The sequence below is a fragment of the Ambystoma mexicanum genome, chromosome 8 (genome assembly GCF_040938575.1).
Source record: "Ambystoma mexicanum isolate Mex_15411 chromosome 8, UKY_AmexF1_1, whole genome shotgun sequence".
Lineage (NCBI taxonomy): Eukaryota > Metazoa > Chordata > Amphibia > Caudata > Ambystomatidae > Ambystoma > Ambystoma mexicanum.
This window is the reverse complement of record NC_090929.1, coordinates 170,821,350-170,842,853: the sequence shown is the minus strand read 5'-3', so window position 1 is coordinate 170,842,853 and position 21,504 is coordinate 170,821,350. Positions and strand designations below refer to the sequence as shown.

General features: G+C 44.8%; 1 protein-coding gene across 1 annotated transcript in view; it reads left to right on the top strand.

Annotated features, from left to right (window-relative positions):
- Nucleotides 1-20,527, top strand: part of CCDC187 (coiled-coil domain containing 187) — a 335,108-nt gene extending 314,581 nt beyond the window's left edge. The window contains exons 26-28 of the mRNA XM_069609090.1: nt 9,005-9,117; nt 13,920-14,055; nt 20,367-20,527. Of these exons, the coding sequence (XP_069465191.1) occupies nt 9,005-9,117; nt 13,920-14,055; nt 20,367-20,527 (410 nt within the window). The remainder of the gene's footprint in view (nt 1-9,004; nt 9,118-13,919; nt 14,056-20,366) is intronic.
- The last annotated feature ends 977 nt before the right edge of the window (nt 20,528-21,504 follow it).

Genomic DNA, 21,504 nt, shown 5'->3' with positions numbered 1-21,504 from the left:
AAGAGAGATTTGAAACAGGATGGATTGGGTTATTCAGGTGAGGTTGGAGGAGGTGGTGCCAGACCAAGAGACCAACAGGAAGAAGGACAGCCTACTGGAGTGTGGAATGGATTTTTCAATAGGATGAGGTATTGGTTGGTGAGAGCAGGTGGTACTGTGTAGTAAGTATTTGTGTAAGGCAAGTGAGAATGTTAGAATGAGTGTATGGGGCGATTTGAAAGTGAGTGGGAGAGTGACTGGGAAGATGGTATGATGGAGTGGTAGTAGTGTGGAGGAGGGAGTAGTAGTGTGGAGGAAGGAGCAGTACAACTGAGCAGGCAGTAACACAGGATGGAGGCAGAAAGTATCAGGAAAGAGAGAGACATTGGAGCGAGAGAGGAGAAAGACTAAGAGAGAAGGTGGAAGGTGGAGGGTGGAGTTGCATGGAGGAAAGCAGGTCTCAGAAGGGAGAGTAACAGAGAGATACAGGGAGAGGACGATAAGGGTGGGAAAGGGAGGAGACTGGGGCCTGCTAGTATTTAAAAGGCACCGCCACATCCCTCAGAAATAATTCGGGGATAGAGTAGGTCACATATAGGACGTCCCTGAGCGAGCCTTAGGTAGAAAAGTCAGGTTGCATTTAGGCCCTCAGGATAGTAAGGGGTAACACACAATATCTACTAGCCTGGGGTTAGGGATACCTGGGTTAGGGTGGGAACTGCTACACCAAGCGGGTAGAGTGAGGGACTGCTTATAACATACAATAAAAACCCATGAACCATATCTAGGAGTCAGGGTGTTCTTTAGGTCATCTGTGACATGCACCACTTTTGCTTTTAGCTAGGGTTTTGTGGTTCAGTTGTAGCTTTTCCATCTAATGAGTAAATTGAAGAAGAGTTGTGCCCTGAACTGCCTGTTCAGGAAGGCCATGCATTGTGGCTGCTAATAGGATGGTATTCTCCTTGTGTACACGAAGATGAGTTTGGGTTATTGGATAGTTATTGGAATCACTGTGCATGTAAGTGATTTAGCATATTCCCTGGGGAATTGATCCTCCAATTTTACCAGATTGGTGTGAATGGCTGTCTGGTGACGGTCTTCATCTCCTCGTTGATGGTGTCTGGGATGTGGTAGCTAGGTGAATTATTTTGGGCCAGCATATATCGAGGTTCTCTTATATTTTTCTCATTTTCTTATGGTATTTTATCAAGTGGGTTTTCTGGCCAAATTTCTGATGGATGCAACCAGCCGATTTTCATCAGCTCCTCCTTGAGGTTATTAGGACACTGCTAAGAAAGCTGTCCGGGTTGGCTGCTGGAATAACAGGTGAGTGGAGGGGGTAATAAACAATGTGCGATGAGGAGGGAATGGGATGAGATTCATGGGACGGATGGAGACTTCAGGTCTCTTGTTTACAATTAATGGGTTTCTGTTGAGGAGGATATTCAATGGTATTTCCCTTCTCCTTAGTTCTTGACTTTCCTGGTGAGGCTTAAGGTCTCCCGAATGAGTAGGCTTTTCAGTTGGGGAGAGTCTGGATCTGGCTGATAGCTGATTGCCTACAGCTGTTCTTTTTTTATAACGTTATTTAAATGGTTGCGGAATACATCATTGATAAATTGGTTGAACATAGTAATAATTTTGACATTTGGTAGTTAGGAGCTTGGATCTACTAAGGTGGGGGGAGGTTGTCGATATGGGGGTGTCCTCAGGAAAAGTCTTGTTGTCTGTGGTTGATGCGTTTGGGCTGGGAAGTCCTGTTCATAGTCCAGTCCTTTTTAGTTGCTGTGACATGTTCTGCTGCCAGGATATCCCAGATCTTAGCCCACAAGAGTTGTAGAAGTGGACCATCCTGCATTTTCCATCTATGGACAAGCGTGATTTCTGCCTCTAGGAGGGGTTGGGTGATTTGCTTTGCTGTAGCTCTAGTTCTGGGGTAAATATCTGGAAGAGGGGTCCCTAGTACTATCACTTCTGGGTTCAGAGTTAGGGTTGTCTTGCTGATGGCCTCAATTGCTTTAATTACTGCCTCCCAGAAGGATTGCACCACCGGGCAGTCCCACCACATGTCAAAGTAGGTGCTGGGGGCACCATATTTCCTCCAGCATTTGGGGTCCAGTGATTTCTCAAAGCAGTGCAAGCACATTGGGGGAAAATACCATTGCTATAGTAATTTTAGGGTACATTCTTTGTTGGTAACACATCTGAAGACGGTTTTATTCCTGGTCCAAATGTCTGACCATGTTTGGTCTTCTATGTGGTGTCCCAGATCGGCTTCCCAAAGGGCCATTCATTTAGGACAGACAGATAGCATGTCCTCTTGTAGGAGCTTGTACCACCTCGAAATGTCTCCTCCTTGGGGGCCTATCTGTAGTGGAAGTTCCAAGGCACTAAGCTTACATGTGGCCCCTTGTTTGATAGATGGATGTGTAATCCATTGGCAAATTTGCTTGTAAGTAAACCTGTCTGTTTCCAGCAGGGAGAATCTATCTTTGCATTTTCAAAAGTGAGGTCCGAGCCATTTTCATAGAGTTGGGAGACCTTTTGAAGCCCTACCCGTATCCAATTTCTAAGGTTAGCTGACTGTAGGCCTGGGGAAAAGTTTGGATTGTGAAAGACTGAGGAGAGGGGGCCTATTCCTTTTGTGGTCCCTTTTCTTTTTACTGCCCAGTTCCAGGTTTTTTAAAGTGGCTTTAGTGGAGTATAAGAGATGTGTACAGCCCCTGCATACTAATTGTGTAATATGTGGTAGAGCGCTAAGTGGCGAGGGGAGCCTGGATCTTTTGATGGATACCCATTTTGGGGGGTTTGCAGGAGAGTACCAGGAATGCATGTTTGCCAATTGTGCTGCGACATAGTAGTTACGAAGATTATGGACCCCCATCTCTCCCCATTTGGCATCAGCTATCATCACATTCTAGGCGCAATTTCTTTCCCTTCCAGATAAATTGGGAGATATGTCTGTGTAATTTGGTGTGTGGTTTCAGGGGGATTTGCACTGGTAGAGCCGAGCAAAAGTGCAAGTATCTGGGGAGCAGGTTCATTTTGCACGCCATGATTCTCCCCATGAGTGAAATCTCTTGAGTTGTCCATTCCTTAGATCAGCTTCCAGGTCACTAAAGAGGCGGGGGGAATCGGCTCTGTATGTTGTCTCTGCTGCTCCTACCCAGAATAAAGCCTGTCTGGTCTGCCTTGATAATTTTGGGGAGAATATTTGCTAGCCTATTTGGTAGGATTTTAGAATAAATGTTTGCGTCAATATTGAGCAAAGATATCGGTCTATATGATGCACATTCACTTGGGTCTTGTTATGTACAAAGGGAGGCTTTCACATAACCAGTAGTTTAAAGGTAAAGAACCTTTTATTTGCAAGTTGATGATATAAAACGACCCCCAGCAGGAGGAGTACAATCTTCCCACTAAGGCCCTGCTTCTTCACTGGCTCTCCTTGGAACCCTGCTACATAAGATGCAGTTCTATGTTCTATAGTATCTAAGTGACAATAGACATAGTGAAGGAAATATTATACACTCATGGTTTAACAGGTAAACATTGGAAACACTGCACATCCTAACAGGTCTTTACCGGGTTTTAGTATTAAAATGGTTATGGATTCCTGCATAGAGGGGGTTGTTGTACCTGTCTCTTGGAAGGATTTAAAGAGCCCCATAAGGGTGCCAGTGAAGAGTGACCTGAAGATGTTATAGAATTTGGGGGGGAATCCATCGGGCTCTGGGTTTTAAGGTTTGGATCACTGAGTCAACCTCTTCTACCGTCATTGGTAATTCCAAGGATTCTCTGTCGCTGACTGCTATCCTGGGAAGAGAGGGTCTGGTGTTGTAGCCTTCCTGTGGGGCTTGTGAGAGCTGGGTGGATGACATGGTCTCCGTTAAATGTGAGGTAGTCAACTGTAGCTTAGCGTCCTCTGCATATTGGGATGTGCCCTGTGAGTCTGTTAAGCTAATCATCAGGTTCCAGGATTCTGTAAGCTGTATTGCCTTTAGCGTAATACCCTTGTTTTTTTCTTATCAGGGTTTGCGCTGTTTCCTCTGCGTACTGGGCCTCCAGTTTATTCCGGCCTATGCGTAACGTTCGGGGGGCCTTGGGTCACCATCCCTTTCTGTGTTCAAGTTCTGCGATGGCCACTTCACTATACAAGCACTCTTTGATGTTTGTTTGACTTTTTTTGTACGCCGCTGTGTGGGTTATTAATTCCCCCCTAATGACCACCTTCATTGCCTCCCATCTGGTGGCTAATGATGTAAGTCCAAGAGGGTTTTCCTTCAAATAGTTATGAATGTCTTTAGTTAGGTCACACCTGAGTGCAATGTCACTTAACATTGGGTCGTAGAGATTGCATCTGGGTGTGGGGGGGGAGTCTGTGTCGTGAATTCGGGCTGTGAGGATCACTGGGAGTGGTCCGAGATGACTTTGATTCTAATGGCCACCTCTTCAGTATACAGCATAATCTGCGGGCTAACCAACAGCAGGTCAATGCGAGAGAAGGTGCGCTGCAAGTGTGAAAAGAAGGAGAAGTCTTTTGGGTGCGGGTGAAGCACCCTCCACGAGTCAACCACTCCCAGGGACCTGAACAGGTGCAGCAAGCTCAGCACAATTTTGAAGTCCCGTGCCGCTGGTTGGTGAGATCTGCCATCGAGAGGGTTCGGGACTCTGTTAAAGTCCCCTCCTATGATCACTCGCCCCTCCAGGAAAGTTCGTAGGTTGGATTCCAATTCTGCTAGGAATTCTTCTTGTTTTTCATTGGGAACATACACTGAGACTAGGGTGTGTAAAAGGCCAAACAGTTTACCTTTAACGCCTATGTAGCTAGCTTCCCTCTAAGCCGTGTATTGCTTCCAATTCTGTCAAAGGGACTCCCTTCGCCAAAAGGATTGCTGCACCCCCTTTTTTAGCGCCACTAGATGATAAGTATTGTTTCGGGAATGCTCTGCAGTGAAGCCATGAGAAGTCTGCCTTAATACAGGTGAGTTTCTTGGAGAAATACCACCGAGCTCCCCAGTTCATTTAGGAGTTGCAGTGCTGACCTGTGTCTATTAGGGAAGTTCAGGCCTTATATGTTGAGGGAGACAACGCACTGTTTCTGTTGTGGATGGGAGGGGAGCTTTCTTGTCTATCTGTCAAGCTATTTAGGGGGGGGGGTCCAACTGCTGCGCTGTTGCCATCTATTTCCAATGTATTTCTTTTGAGCAGCCGCAACCGGGTTTTCAACTTTTTTCAAACAAACGTCATAACTGAACTGAACAAACAAAAATAAAACACAATTGGGCCTAGAGGCCATATGGCCAGCAAGTGTTTGCACTCTTCTAGGTCGGGTATACCATGGGGAGCCCGGGATCCGTTGTCATTTAGTTATAGGGAGTTGTACTTGAAGTGCCATTTTACCCCCGGACAGGGATTCCGTGGGCAGGGTTGCTGGGGTTGGTCATGTGTGTTGTGGGAAGCTTACTGGTTTCCAACCCTTCGCTACCTTTGTCCAGGTATTGCGTCTCTGTTTGGAGTCTGTCTTTTCCTCCTGCAGGTGATGGCTCTGTAAGGTCCTCATCTGTGGTCAAGGGTTCCCCTGTCAGGATGTTCTCCGCTTCTTCCAGTGTGCTAATATTTCGCGTCATGCCTTCGTAGGGGAATTGGAGAGTTGTGGGAAAGAGCCATCAATATCTGATTTTCCGGTCCTGAAGGAAGGTGGTTAGTGGTCTCGACGCTCTGTGTCTCTGTACAGTGGCCACTGCCAGGTCCTGATACATTTGGATCAGTGCTCCTTGAAAGGTCAGCTCGCCTTGTAGGCAGTTTGCAGCCATGAGATCTTGCATCGTGGAAAAGAAGTGAATGCGGGTGATTACATCTGGTGGATATTCAGTGGAGGCCCCTCTGCGGTTGCGTAACAGCATTGATTTGTCACATTCCGGGAGGAGGGACTAGAAAAGGTTGCTTACATATTCCTATAGAGCTTGGTCTGCTAATGATGCGGCAACCCATCGGATTCTCACCTTGTTCCTCCTAGCTCTGTTTCCAATATATGCCTGCTTAAGTGTGATAGCTTCATGTTTCCCTTCCAAAACCTGAACTTTCCTGCACAGCTCTGTTATTTGGGTTACTTGCTCCATGGAATGATCTTGAAACACTTGTGTATAGGCGTGTTACAAATGCCATATCACATCTTCCACTTCACTGACCCTGTTTTCCAGTTCCTCCATCCGGTTGTCCAGACTGTCCACGCTAGAGGCGATTTCAGACGTGCAGTTTCTGAATCTGGATTGAATGTCCACTAGAAGTGATTGAATGTCTTTCTTTGTGGCCCATTGGCCTGGGGGTCTGTCGGGTGACTGAGCTTGGGGGCATCCCCCTTCTGGTTTCTTCCCTTTATCTGGTGGATTTGTATGGTTTCTGGTATTTGGCCTTGATTATTATTGGCTGTGTGCTTTGCCCCATAGCCAGGGGTTTATAGGTCCCTGTATTAATTTGCTGGAAATAATGAGCGTGTCCTCGGGTCTTTCGTTAGCCTCATGGTTCTTGGGGAGTTGGGTCGGCTGTGTGGGGAGGAGGAGGGCAGAGGAATTGGCTCCTTGTTGTTGTCCCTGTGCTCTAGGAGCAAGTGCATGTTCTGCTTTGGATGGGGCATGGGGGGTTCTCACCTCGCAGTGTCTGGTGATGGGGCAGGCTCTGTTGCCTCTGCTTACGCTCCTATAGGCAGGGCGAGGGGGGCGGCCCTTGCTTGCGGCATCAGAATTTATCCCCCTACCCTTGTTGCAGCGTATTCCCTTCAGAACTGGGTGTTGGTAAAAAAAACTTTTCTGGGGTATCGCTATGGCTGTGGGGGTGGTGCTGTCCTTAGGGGTTCAGCACTGTCTGGCTCCTTGGGCTTCCCTGAATGCCATACCGGCGGAGATCCACCTTCTCTTATAATATGTGAGGCCCTTCTAGCCCATACCTTCCATCTGTTGCATCTGGGCTTGTTTTTGCTGGGCCTAGCTTCTCACGTCGTGGGGCTACTGGGACTGTTCCTCCAGGGATTCCCTCTTCCTTTTGCCACAGCGGAGATTGCCTTCAGCGTGGGGTTCTCGCTCTGTTTGTGTTCCTGTACCGCACCGGTGGTTACGGTCTTGTTGTAGATCAAATGACTTCAGTCATCAGGGACGCAGTGACTCCATATACCCGGGGTTTCCATGTGTTGCGTCCTTCTGTTCTCCACCGGCGTCAGCTCGGACGCGTTCTGAATCTATTCCCCTGTGGCCGGTGCCATCTTGGATTATACTTTCTCCGGGGAGGTTCTATTTTCCGGTGGCTGCGTTTATCATCGGCCGGCCACCAATTTCGCCGCAATCTTTTCAGGACCTCCATGACTGCTGCGCTTTTGGTGCTGTAGTTTTTTATTATGGCATCGGCTTCCTGGCAGTTGTTATAGGCGGGATACCACGGGCTCCCCACGGAGGCTCTTAAAGAAGTGACCGTGTTGCCAGCACTTCAAGCCATGCATCCGCCTACAGCTGTTATAATGGCCTGCTCTAAAGTTGGTGAACAGAGCTGCTTTTTGGGGCCAGTACAGATATGGAAGTAGGGACTTTCCCAAGGTTAGTAATTGAACCATCTGTTCCAAATTCTTGGTTCCTCTCCTCTTTTGTTCCCAGTGCTTTATTTTACAGGCCATCTGCCTGGGTATCTTTTTCAGTTTAATGTGAGCTTCCCTCAATTTCCTTCCAAAGAACTCCTCATTATAACTGATTCTATTGAATAAGCCCTTGTTCGTCACTGAGTAGCAGTTTGGACCATCATGATTCACTACTTGGTAGGCTTCTTGCAGATCTCCTATTAACAACGGCCCCAAATACAAATCTTTTGCTCAGAAATCAACATTAGGGTTTCCGCTCAGAAGTCTTCTCTTTTTTTATATCGTTGGAGGAGCCGAGATGGTAAATAAGACCCATTGATCCCGCAGAGCAAATTGTTGATGATGTTTTAATTGTCGCAGGAATTTTGTATGCCTCCTCTTTACGGCTGCCTGGTATGTCGCAAGCGGACCCAGTACACTCTCTAAGATGGGTAGGTTTGTGGTGTCCAAGATGTCCAGGTTTTGCAACTCTACAAGTGACTCTGATTTTGGGCTCAATTCATTGAGTACCTCTGCTATAAAAGAAGGATCATGCTCATTGCCCCTTTGATCATTGGATGTCCCCAGGTGGTTATGTCCTGATAGAATCTCAGGAGTAAAATTGCCCTGAGAGTCAGAATCTTTCAGGTCATCATCCTGGAGTCTGACCGCGATGGCGTTCTCCTCGGGTATCTGGGGAGCGTTGAGTAGCGTGCCTGCTTCCACTCAGCCTACACCATTAAATGGCTTTTCCCAGCCTCGTTTATATCCCAAGGCCTGTGGATGTATTTCTAAGCTAGCCTGCGATTGGTCTCTCCATCAGCAGCCCTTTTCAGGGCTGTAGATGTTTGAGATCCTTTAAGTATATGCTGTGCCAACAGCACCATCTTGGGACTATCTGTGAGCAGGCACGTGGCTCTGAGGTTCTCTGCAGCTGCCCATGCCCCTTGAGCAAACAGTTGCAGCTGGTTGCGCATTTTCAAGAACATTCCAAAATATGCCTTGGCTTCGGAAATGCATGTATGGGAATTTCACTGAAAGTTCACTGTTTTTTTCTCTGTCACAGTTTGAGTTTGTTGACAGTTCACAGCTTAATTCTCCTTCATGATTGGTGCCTGTCGCTCCATGCACCCTATGGTACCACATCAGGTAGCAACTGCAGCAAACCACACTCCTGTGGCTTGGCTCCTCATAATAAAGGATGAGAAGTTCTTCTAGCTCACCACAAAGGGGAAAAGAACTAGTACAATCATTGCCCTTATACAAAAATGCATTCAAGATTCATGTTTTTACAGTTGGCCAATTCTTTGCACTGGTGCTAATTTCCCTTGTGCAAAGTTTCTGTAAAACCGTCCATAATTTTTAACCGCAGTGAAAGTTTGGAGATGCACAGACTTCACACTCTGTTCACGTTTATTTCAGAAATACCTGAAGAGCATCGCGTTTTGGTGGACATGGAGGAGACCCTGAAACCTGCTGCACTGGATGAGAAAATCCTGCAAATACCAGAGGAAGAGCACAAACAGCAACGCACAGTAAGAAAACACATTTCACCATCATGAACATGCTTGACAACACCATGGTGCACACCTATCAATTGCTTGATGAAAATTAATTAATGATCTTGTTTTGATAAAATTCACAATAATTAAAATGTATTTAAAAGTAAAGAAATTCGTTTTCAAAAATTGATTAGCACAGTTTGCTAATTAAAATGTTCTTGATTAGCAAACAAACTCATTTGATTAGCAACGTTTTACTAATACTTTTAGGGGCTGATTCATGGAAATTGTGCGCCGAAAAACAGGGATTTGTGCACCATTCTGCCCGCAAATCCCCATTTGTTAAACAGGGATTTGCGGGCAAAATGGCGCACAAATCCCAGTTTTTTTCGGCCCACAAATTCCATGAAGCAGCCCCTCTATGTTACCAGAACTTATTTGTACCCAAGACATAAAATGAGAAACAATGCAGCAGTTTTGTGTACGCTAAAGTAAGACATTAGTGAAATGAGTCAGACCTTGCAAATTTGTTAAAATTCTGCTAGTCCTGATGATTGAGTAGCTTAGTTTACCTTCTTGGCCTAAGAGAAATGCACTCGAACCATGGCAACTGACATACAATGTAAATGCACCTTCTGTAAATCCACATTGTTTGGAACACCACAACCACATCAGCCATGCACAGTGAAACTTTTGTTTGACATTTACTGCAAATAATGACATTTTTTTTCAAACATCCCCAGCAAATGGTACTCACCCTTCATAAAATCTACTCGACTATGTAAGTGGGCGATAAGACTTGGCGAGCTTGGGTTGAGTGCCTGTAAAATGTAAAAGATTACCTGCATCAATTGACACAAATAGATAAAGGATCTGAAAACAGTTTTGCCAGCAAAGCAAGCTCTGGGGGCTAACTACAGTGTATGGTATTGCAGTATATCTGTAGATTTGCAGACTGGTTGGATCTCTTGATCACTACTTTGCGTAAACATAGTTAGCTTTGTTAAATCATTATGTAAGAGGAAATGAAGTCCAATACTAAGCATGGTGGATAGCGTAGCAGCCAAAGAACTGGGCAAACTAGGTGGAATTTTGTAGTTTCTGGGCATCCCGCTTTCAGGGTAGCTGGTATAAAGCAACAGGGTGACGAGACAGAATGTTTAGGAGTATGGGATCACAGATGAATTGTGCACCAGTTGCCCTGATGTATGCAACTATCAGGGTACAGAACCAGGTTTGCCATCAAAAGCATTTGGCTATGTGATAATGCACATTTTCAAAACTGTTTACTCTGCAATATTATGCATCTTCTCAAACAAAATGAAATATAGTTGACAATGTAAGATTTATATACACTAACCTAAACATTTCTGTAAAGCATGTAGACAATGCAGTGTTACAGTAGCAATACTGTAATTATGCATCATGTAACAACTTACACTTTTAGGAATGGAATTGCATGACTGCCTTTTAAAAAAAAGTAAAGTTAACACATACTGTTCTTTGCCAGGCAGTATGGGACTTGCTCTCCAATCTTGACTCTAATCTCCCTTCTGTCCTCATTCTTCTTGATCTATCCTATGATTTTGACATGGTCAACCATGCAATCCTGCTCAATCGTCTCTGCCACAACCTTGGTATTACTGATCAAGCCCTGGCCTGGTTACCCTCGATTCTCACCGACTGACACTCGCAGGTCCAACTGGGGTCTTTCCTCTCTTATATCCCTCTCTCTACTTGTGGTGTTCCCCAGGGGTCAAACCTCTCTCCCTGACTCTTCAACCACTACATGGCACCTCTTGCCCACTCCATTACTACCTTCTGCTACAATTTTCAATGTTATGCGGATGACACCCAGCTCTCTTTCAGGCTCCCCTCAGCCACCTCTGCTTCTTCTCTCATACCAAACTGTCTGGCCACAATTCAGGAATGGTGTGCCGCCAATGATCTCTGCCTTAATGCCAGTAAGACTGAGATCCTCCTCTTTAGGACACCCGTTCCGTCCTCTCCTCTCTCTCTCTCTCTGGATGCCAACTCTGGGACCTCTTCCTGCGAGGCTAAGAACCTTGGTGTCATCTTCAACTTCACCCTCTCCTTATCTACTCACATCTCGAGAGAATTGCTCAAGGGCAACGTGCTCACCTTGGAAGCAAGACGATACGTAGCCACACAGGTTCGATCCCCGGGTCCGCACTTAGAAACTTCTGGGTATTAAGGGTGTTATAAATAACCTATCATATCCTATCTCTGCCGCCTCTAAGAAGTCAAACTATCAGCTGCACCTCCTAAGAGGTATTCTTCCTTTTCTCACTTACCGCCAACAGCTCACGATCTCCAGAGATCTGGTCCTCTCTAGGATGGACTTTGCAACAGCTTCTTTCTAAATCTTCCTGCCTCTACCCTTCGACCTTTACAACTTATGTAGAACAGAACTGTAAGACTTGTCCTTGGCCTCAAGCCCAGGGATTGTATCTCTTCAGCTCTGAAATCTGTTCAATGGCTCCCCATGGCTACAAAGATCAACTTCAAGACCCTCTGCATCATCCACATGGCTTTCTGGGGCCTGGGACCGCTCTCGCTCCAACTTTCCCTTCCAAAACATCTTCCTTCTTGAGCTCTCTGCTCATCCACCTCCAACTCTCCAAGGGCAGACGCTTCTCCAAGCAGGGAGTTGGGGGCAGATCTATCTCCTCGGCTGGGGCCTCCCTCTGGAGCAGCCTCCCTGCCTCTCTCAAACTTGAGCAGAACCACCTTCCGGAAGCAACTCAAGACTTTCAGTTTCGCTTCCGCTTTCTCTCCTCCTCTTCCCTGCTGATGCACCCACCTGCTCCATGCACTGGTCCCCTGGTCACCCTCTGAACTCAGACCCAGGCTCCTGCATGTCCAGTTGCCCTTGCACTGCCTCTGGCTCCCCAGCACTTAAAGATCTGTAGCTGCAACCCTACAGTCCCTTCTCTCTGCACTTATGAGCCACCCGCTGGCTGCACTTGTGAGTTAACTGCACTTTCCTTTCCCCTCCCCCGTGGCACTTCTCCCCTTCCCTCTTCTATGCACTTGCACGATCTGATTGACACAAGGCCTAGTAAGATCATTATTTTGTCCTCCCTTTGCTTCTCCCTCCTTGTCTTGTCGCGCCTAGAAACACTTGTGTACAGGCACGTTAAAAATGCCACATCATATCATATCATATAGTTAGCTCAATAAAAGTATCATCCCAATTACTTCTTGTTAGCAATTATTTGAAAAAGAAAAATAATTCTTGCCTAGCACTCCGACACATGCCTTTGGCACTTGAGTGAAGGAGATGATTACCGCTGCACTCCCTCTCCATTATCCCCTTTGAACTTGCAGCGAACAGGAAACTAGGATGGAGAGATCCCTGAGGGCAAGAGAGCTATGCAGGGCAAGCTGTGCTTTCATTGAACAGGGTAAATTAAATAGCTAGATTTGCTATACAAGTGTCAATTTAATTATCAAACCTGCACCATTGCATAGCAAATTGCTCTGCAACACTGCTTATTGTGTGCCTTGGTTAATAGTGCCATATCTATTCATATTTGCCCCAGTCAATCTCAGGGAAGAGCCTGAAAATCTCAGTTTGCAGAACCCTTTGGCCTTATTTAATACGATTTCTACCTAACATAATTTGACGTTTACTCTTGCATCATAGTTATTTTAGGAAAGAAGTGCTTGCAAAGGCATGTGAAGTGTTCAAATATATGCATTAAGAAAGGAGAGTGGGTTGAGGTTTCCAGACTAGGAAAGCCTTGTTCATAAGTGCTTGGAATGGAATAATTCATATCTGTGGTCTGTGTCGCTATTGCACGATATACTCTGGTAAATGTGTAAGCATTCATGACTTCTCTCAGGCCAAATTCATTAAAATTAGCATTACTCTGCGGTGAGACGTGCAGCATTTCGTTTATCTTATATTATTTGTACGTATTTGCATGATGAGCACAACCACAAAACAGAAGCGATGTTCAACTGAAAATATCCCCCTTAGGCACAATTATGTCTGTGTACATATTAAAATTAAACAATGCTAATATTAGCCTTGAGAAAGTGCTTTACACGGGAAACACACGGCGACTGACAAATGTGGGCTCACACACATGCAAAATAAAAATCGCCTAGGGTTTGAGATTTTGGCCCTCATTACGACCTCGGCGGTAGCCATGACGCTATTGGCGGCATGGCTGCTGCCGAAATCGCGTCCGGGTCCACAGAATGAGAAATTACCGGGCCATTCCGAGTTCGGAAGGCCCGGTATTCCTCCCTCCAATGACCCCGACCCGGTCCTTCCCCATTCCCATTTCAGCCCCAATAGGGCTGAATGGGAATGAAAGAGGGAGCAAACAACGGGCCATTACGAGTTGGCCCGTTGTTTGCTCCCTCTTCCCCTCGCGGGACCCGATAAGCATGCCTGGTTTGACCATGCGTTACTTCCTGGGTCCCGCAAGGGGGCCTCGTAATGAGGTGGTACGGGGTAAAAGGCGCCGGCACCTTTTACGGCGCTGTTAACCCCGTACCCTCCAGGGTCGGAATGAGGCCCTTTGTCTCTTATCCTGAGTTCATGAATACATGTGAGAGAACAAATGAACAATAAAAGCTGGGCTAACTTCTTTCTTCAGGTTTGACTATAAGTGTAGGCTGACCTTCCAAAGTCCATCAGCAGATTCTTTGCTGTCTGTCAGCAACAGGTGAACATTCCTGTCTAACCTATCCGCTGCCACTCCCTCAGATTCTCAGTTTAAAACAGACTCTTCCTCCTCTTCGATGTTTTGCTTCCTGTTCCTTTTCACATGGAATATGCCTGTGTTGCTCTTCTGTAGGATTCCAGCCTCCAGCTGAAGGAATCAGTCCCCGGTTCAGCGTCTGAGGCAGAAGAGAATTTATCAAAGGGCGCGAACCCAGGCTACCGCAGATTCACAGGACTGAAAACTCAGGACCCAGTGGCACTTGGACAAGGTAGAAGCACGTTCCTGTTTTGTTCACGTTGCATTTTGTTTTCAGACATGATTGACATTATACCAGGGGTCTGCGACCTAAAGTTCTCCTGATGCTTTGCTCTACAACTTGCATTGACAATGCTGGCGGTGGCTGGTGGGAGTTGTAGTCCTAAATATCTGCTGAGCCAAAGGTTGCATTCCCCTGCATTAGACTCTAAAAGTGCAATGAAAACCCCAGCTTGCATTGGAGAGCTTCTGAGAAACAAGATGAGGCTTACATTTTGAGAGCAAATTCAGGGAATGTGAGGTATGGATGCCAGCTCCACGGTTGTCCCATTCCCAGTTCATGTACACATGTATGTATAATGGTAAGTGCAAAGCTACATGTGTGATGCGAAATCTACAAAAGAAATGTGTGTTGTAAAGTCAAGACGGGCTGAACATCGGACATTTGAGGGTCTGAGTTTCCCAAATGTCCTTCCAAATACCCATCTAACTGCCCAAACTCTAATCGAATGGCTCCTCCTACTCAGCACCTCCCAGCAATCCTGTTCATCAGTTATATATGATTTTATCGAACGGCATTACAGAGCAGTACATTTAATTGTGTCCAAAATACTGACAAACACTGAGTTATTATTTTTTTTATTTGGGGGTCCCCCACCCAAACCCCCTTTTTTGTATACGCTTATAATGCCACCCCACCCGACCCATTTTAACCCCTTTACCCCACTACCCTTTATATATTTATTTAATGTTTTTGGTGGTTTTCGGTATTATGTTCAATGTACCGCTCTGTAATGTTTTCAGTACATTAACTGGGTACCTTTTCATCCATAGTAAGCAAAGTCTTTTGAACATCCTTTCCAATTGCTCTCCTCTTCTATTGATTCATTCTGCCCTTCACAAGTCAAGTTATACATTTTTTTATTATTTAAAACAAATTCATCTTTAAACGTATCAAATACACACGCAATATATCAACGGTATTCTAGTTTTGAACAGTTTCCCTACATCTCCTTGTATTGTCAGTGGATACTCATGAAAGCTGTAGTGTAACTGGCGTTAAGATCGCTTGCTCGATAGGCTTTCTTGCCATCTACCTACATGCCCTCCAAGGAAGCCAGGGCTACTATCTCATCACAGAGAACTAATGGAGGCAGGGCTCTTGCTCTCACTGTACACAGTCTATGGGCCTCATTATCAGTGCGCCGGTGCAGGAATGACATGCCAGTATTACCGCATACTGCAAGTTACCGCACTGAAACAGCCCACGTTTGGTGGTGGGGTAGAGTTCTATGGGACTCCATGGAATAGGGAATTCCAGCATTTACTACAACTTGTAATCTGACGGTAATTCTGGCAGACCAAGTGGTGGTAACAGTATTACCGTCTGGTGGGATCCCGCCGGATTGACCGGCAGAATACCACCAAACATGTCATGAAGCCCAATCTGTCAGTAAGACCAATATCTACGGTTAATGCCACAGATCCACATCAGTGGTCATGAAGAGAAACATTGTTATGTTGTCATTTTGTAATTTATGTACGTAACTGAGAAAAATGCAAATGAGACTCTAGAGATTACCTGATGGTTAGGATTAAGAGTGCCAGCTTCCAAATGATGAATTCTGCAGACGCTGTTGACCCTGTGACCAATCCTGGCCCAGCAGCCTTATACTCCTGCTAAGTGCACACACCCACCACCCCCAGGGGAAAGCGGTAGTGGATAAAATAAGAAACAAGAGACTTATGTGCTACACAAGATCTGTTGGGGAGAGAAATCACAAGACATTTATCAGTACCATTTGCACTATTCTCCACTCAATTCTTTCACTGATCCTCCCACCTCACCCCCACCTCACTGAACCAAAACGGACCTCCCCGTTACTGTTCTAGCCCCGCCAAAGTCCAGAGACTGAGTTCTGCACTTGAGTAGCTCTCTACAGATAAGTGACTTTGTGGAGTTATTCTCCCAAGTTGTCTTTAGGTGTTGTGTCTGATTCCTAGGCACTACTTTTTCAAAATTCCCAAAGTTCTGGATCTTTTTAGTAATTCTGCAGTGGTGAGAAAATTCCAACTGTTCTTCCTTAATTCCTTTTAAAGCGTAATGCAAAACTAACACTAGCTAAACAGCCCTGTGTCATGTGCTGCTCCCACCCACTTGTATTTCAGGCACTCTGCTTTCTCTGCGTGCTACGCAAAGTGGACCTGTCGACTCCTTGGTGCTTCGATCACAGAGTATAGGGTTGTACTCTTTTGTCTGCATTCTTTCTTTTTTTGTGGGTGGACATGGATCGGAATCCTCTAGGCCACAATGCGTGGAGATCACTAATTGAGTTGGTCGTACTAGGAGGCAATCCCGGTTTGTGGTGTTCAAAGTCGCTGACCAAGCAAAGATGGTGCGAATGGTGAGGGAGCCTTGGTCGGCCATCTTGAAAATGTCTTCCCACACATTCGCAGCAGCAGTGAAGTGCCATACATTGGACACGCCCACTTGTTCTTGCGCATGACCTTTGTCGCCTTTCATCTTCATGCCTAAGTTCCAGGCTATTTCTGTCTTCATTTGGTAAATCATTTAGAGTTGCTCAGCAGGTTGCTAATGCTAAGTTGAATCCTCTCGTCTATTGGAAGCGTTCAAAACTGGTGAAAGGGCATTGAATTATTTATTGCCAATAATGTATTTTGTTATTAGTAAATATTGCTTACATTGCATATCTCACTTATGAACGCTAACATAGACAGTTCATCCAACCTACTAATGATATTTTTCTTACTAAAGCTATAGTTTCTTTGATTACTTATTTAGATCATTGCAATACATGTTCAAGTGTTGTCTCATTTTTTACCCACATAAAAGAATATTGTAACTTTTTCTCCATGAGGCTCTCATCTGCTTTAGTTTTGGCATAAGATGTTTTTCCTTTAACATCTTTTATAGTGCAGCAAATGGTCCAAAATGTGTATTGAGCCTTTCACTTACCTTAGATCAACTTGGCAAGTTGTGGGGACAATAAATAGATATTATTTTTAAAGAATTGCATGGAAGAAGCCCAGGCATCACTGGAGAGGCATTTGCAAAAGCTGTTTTTCCTTGAGGCCTGCATCTTACAGTCAGTTACTGTTTTGCTCTTTGGTTCCCTCTGACATTGAAAATAATACCTTAGCATGCTTGGTGAGAGAATAATACAAATAAATATAATATATTGGTTTATATTGCACTTCTTGTTGCATTCCAAAGTTCTCTTACAGACCGAGGAAGGGGTCATTATCACAGAGGGGCATGGGTTGGGAAAAGGTCATTATCCCAAGTGTTAATGACCTATCCTGAGGTCTAAAAGGGTATTAGCACATGGTGGTAATAGCAATACTTGTCATTAGTTTTCGTGGTGAAGTAAAAACGTTACTTTAATAGTAAAATTAGTAGATAAACAAATGTGTGTTTATTTTGGATTATTTAAATAAAGCTGTCTTCATATTTTAATTATTGAAATTGCAAAATGTGTTATATTGCAGCAGGTTTGACATAAACATGCATTCACTATCATGTAAAAGTAAACAATTTCTCTATGTAAAATGTGAAAGCATTTCCCCATGTTTTAGGTCTCTCTTTTTTGCAGCAAAGCAATTGAGGAAATGTGTTGTTAAATGAAAGTGCGCCTGGAAATTGCTTCATTGTTTCCCTATTTGCTTTTGAACATAATATGATCAGAGTACAGTGAATATCAGTAGTTATTGACTGCACTCAGAACATTCTAATTGGTTGAGAGTAGGTCAATAATGATCTCCATGTGCTAATGGTTATTTTTAGCCAGTGAAATGGTTCTCAATGTATCGACTTCAGAGGGAATGAAGGGCCGTGCATCTCCAGACGGACTTGAAACTGTACCTGCAGTGTGCAGGCATATCTCTGAGAGGGGCATGTAAATTGCTGAGGCCTCTTACTGGCAAACCCATCCTCTTACTTCCAAGGCATTACTGGGCCTCAGGATGCCTCTTCTTGTCTGCTTCATTGCCATGTTCTATTTCAATAGCAGGGGGATTACCTTAGATCTTCTGTAGAGCAGACCCGCAGTAAATTGAAGTTGTGGACCCTTCAAATGAGTGTGCCCCTAATCGCAGTCAATTTCTCTGTGATTGGAGCTTTTGATTCGTCAATGTTCATTTTCAAGTTGATATTTCTTCTGAAATCCTCTACTGCGAAAGAAGCTTTAGGGGCCTATGTCCCATCCTTACATACAGTGAGTGACCTGCATGTATGTAGAACGGGGACACAGCTACGATATGCAGCGCATCTTTTAATGGCAGGTTTCATGTGAATTCATTTAATTTAGACATATACTAAGGGTGGCAGAACAGCAAACATCACATAGTAGATACTTCTGTTTTATGAAGACTATTCCATCAATTAAAAGTGGTGCTGAATGAGTAAAGTAGCCTGTCAGATTTAAGTCAATGACCGCCCTTTTTTTAGGGTGAACTCTGGTCAAACAGTACGTTTAGTGGGTTAGTCTAAGAAAACATGTGTATTCCGTTGTGGCACTACGTCTTCAAAATCCAGTTTGCCATGTTGGTAAAACATCACAATCTGCTGTCTGGTTGCATAGGACCATTAGCTGAACTTTCCCAGAATGTTAGGTGGGATGCGGATGCCTCTATGCAATAGATGCTGATCAATGTCGGGCTGTGCACCGCTACCCTCTTAGAAAAATAAGAACTTTATCAGCCAGCCTCCAAGAAGCGGCTCTAACTCATGAAACGAGTGGCGTTCTGTCTAAGGGCCACGTAGGTTCTCCTGTTTTATGTGCATGCCTCCACAGGAGTGCAATCCGGTCTGAGGCTTTTTCTTCTTTTAAGAAATAGTTCCTGCACTGATGTGTGCCTTATCATGGAAGCTACCCTCTCCTCTGCAGGGACCTCCTTAATATGTTCAGTTTAGGGGGGTTCTAAAGTAGGCAGGCTCTTGCCTTCATTTCCTGTTAACGAGAGGGGGTTATTACATGGTTTTGGTCATCTAAATACTTGCATGGTTAAACCTTTGGGAATAAATGCCTCCTTCTGCACCCCATTCACAAATCTAAGATCTGAGGGCAAGGCAGAAGAGGGAATTAGATTCATAAGAGTTCTGAGCCGACTTCACGGAGTAAAAACATGGACTTAAGGTTGATGTTCAATAGAAACAATCGGTCATCAACGAGTTTCAGAATATCCTTGAGATTCCACAATTGGAAGTGTACATAGTCTATTATCTTGCACTTTTTACCACAATCTCTGAAATAATTTCAATCCATGATTTGTAATCGTGGGCGTTCGTGTTTACACCACGTGCCTGCTTACGTGGTCGACACATAACACAAGCCACAGAAATGTTACACTTCACGAGATATTGGAGGTGGCACTTACCAAGGCAAAGGACCAATCTTCAGAAATGTCCCACAATCTAGGTGACCTTCACTTTCCTTGATATGGGACAGGGAAGTGCTGAAGAGGGTGGTCGCGTAGGAGGATGCACGTCCACGCACTCATGGAGCTCAACACGTAAGGCCGATAATGGACTGGAAGCTCTGTAGCCCCCAGACCTTTCATGTTGAGTGCAGAGAAGTGCTCATACCAGATCCTGCCGGTAAAGGCTCCTCTATGCACCGATTTCTGTGTATCCTGTGCATGCTCCACTGTAAACTCCAGAATTACCCAAGGTCCCTTGAGTTTACTGATTCCTGCATCTCCTCCCACACCTTACCCTGATCATCTTCTCTTTACTTCTGAATAAGTTGCTGTGTAGTCACCCTTTGCTCCAACGATCAAATGCTCACTTGCAAGGTCAATTGTCAGCATCCTTTCAGGAATCAGCTAAAATATAGGTCTAGGTTTTTCAACACACTAATTCGTAAAACCCAGTCAGGATAGCAATAATGTATGAAGATTAAATAATTTTCGTTGAATGATTTCTGATTAACAATCTTTGCACCTTTGTTTGGTCATTGGAAACACTCGACTGGATTTTACTATTTGGTGGGTCACCCCAGCCTATGCTAAAGAAAGCCATGCGGTTTTGAGTTTGCACTTATCCCTATCTACAGTGATGATATGTTTTCCAATCGCTGCTCGACAGCACAATAAGGATACGTGCCTAGAAACAACTGAGTGCAGAGTCTGCACTACACAAGATCCTCAAATAAAATGAGTGAAGTGTTCACAGTTTGCTCAACTGTAAACAAGGCTGCATTGTACATGATGTTGATGGATAATTTGATGAACAATTTCAATTTTACAATTGCAAGGCTGGTAAGTGCTCCGGCAAGTGTGATAAGTCTGTGGTATGTTTTGCAGGTGGGCCTGTTGAACAATCGCACACACCACTCAAGGAAGATCAAATCCCAATGATGGAAGCTGTGCAGGGTCACCCGAGCAAACTTCATGGCTTCTCTGTGCAGCTGGCGGGTCCGTACAAACATCTGAAGGCAAGTATCATTGGCCATTGTTATGGGTAGAATGTTGGGTAATAACATCTGCATGCCTTCGCTTCCTTTGATGTGAGCTCATTTGGGCCCAGAGTACAGGGCCATGTTCCCCATTTATGCAACACGGCCTCCGTAAGATAATGCTGGCATATGGGTCTTCCCACAACAATGTTGGCATAAGGACTATCTCACAATGAACTTGCCATAAGGGCCTTCCCAAAATAATGTTGTCATTGGGGCCTTCCCACTGTGACTTTGGCATAAGGGTAGGCCTTCACTGATGTTGGCTGCATTATTTATCCATGCCTGAGATTCTCAATTGTACGTTAGCAGCACTTTAAACTCTACAACAGAGAATACAAATAAATTGATAATGAATGAAGACTGGCGATGGGTGTGTCCATTCAACAAACTTCTGCACTACCCAGCAGATGTTTCCAATCTTGTAGGATTGTACCGATGTAGAGGAGGTCCCAAATAAAGCCTGCACTCAAATCGTCCATTTTGAAGTTTAATTTTAAGGAAAGCAGTTCCTATAATAGTCTAGACAGTATTCTTTACCCAACACTGCACTGGGGACTGGAAGAGTCCATTTACCATTGCTGCTCAAGTGATCTTAAAGGAGCTGCAATTGTCCCAGAGGGCCTGCCAGAATGTCTATGCAATACCAAGGAAGACTCCATTTTAATAAGCTTTTCTTAAGCATTTGTCATGTTTCATTTAAAAAATGAAAATTAAAGGACCTGATGATTATTTTGGCGACCTAGTGTCAGCTCAGTCAGGGTTCACCAAAATCACTTCCCTACAGTCCTCCATTTCAGGTGTTGTCAACATTGATGAGGTACGGGAGAGGCGTCTTATCAGGGACTGGAGAATCTAGACGAGGAATGCACGAGCCTTGATGCAAGTGGTCACTCCATGTGCCAGTGTGCACTGTTCAGTGCCCACTTAAAGAATAGGTAAATAACTGTGCATCCAAAGCAAGGTACCTAAGAAATGCTCTGTGT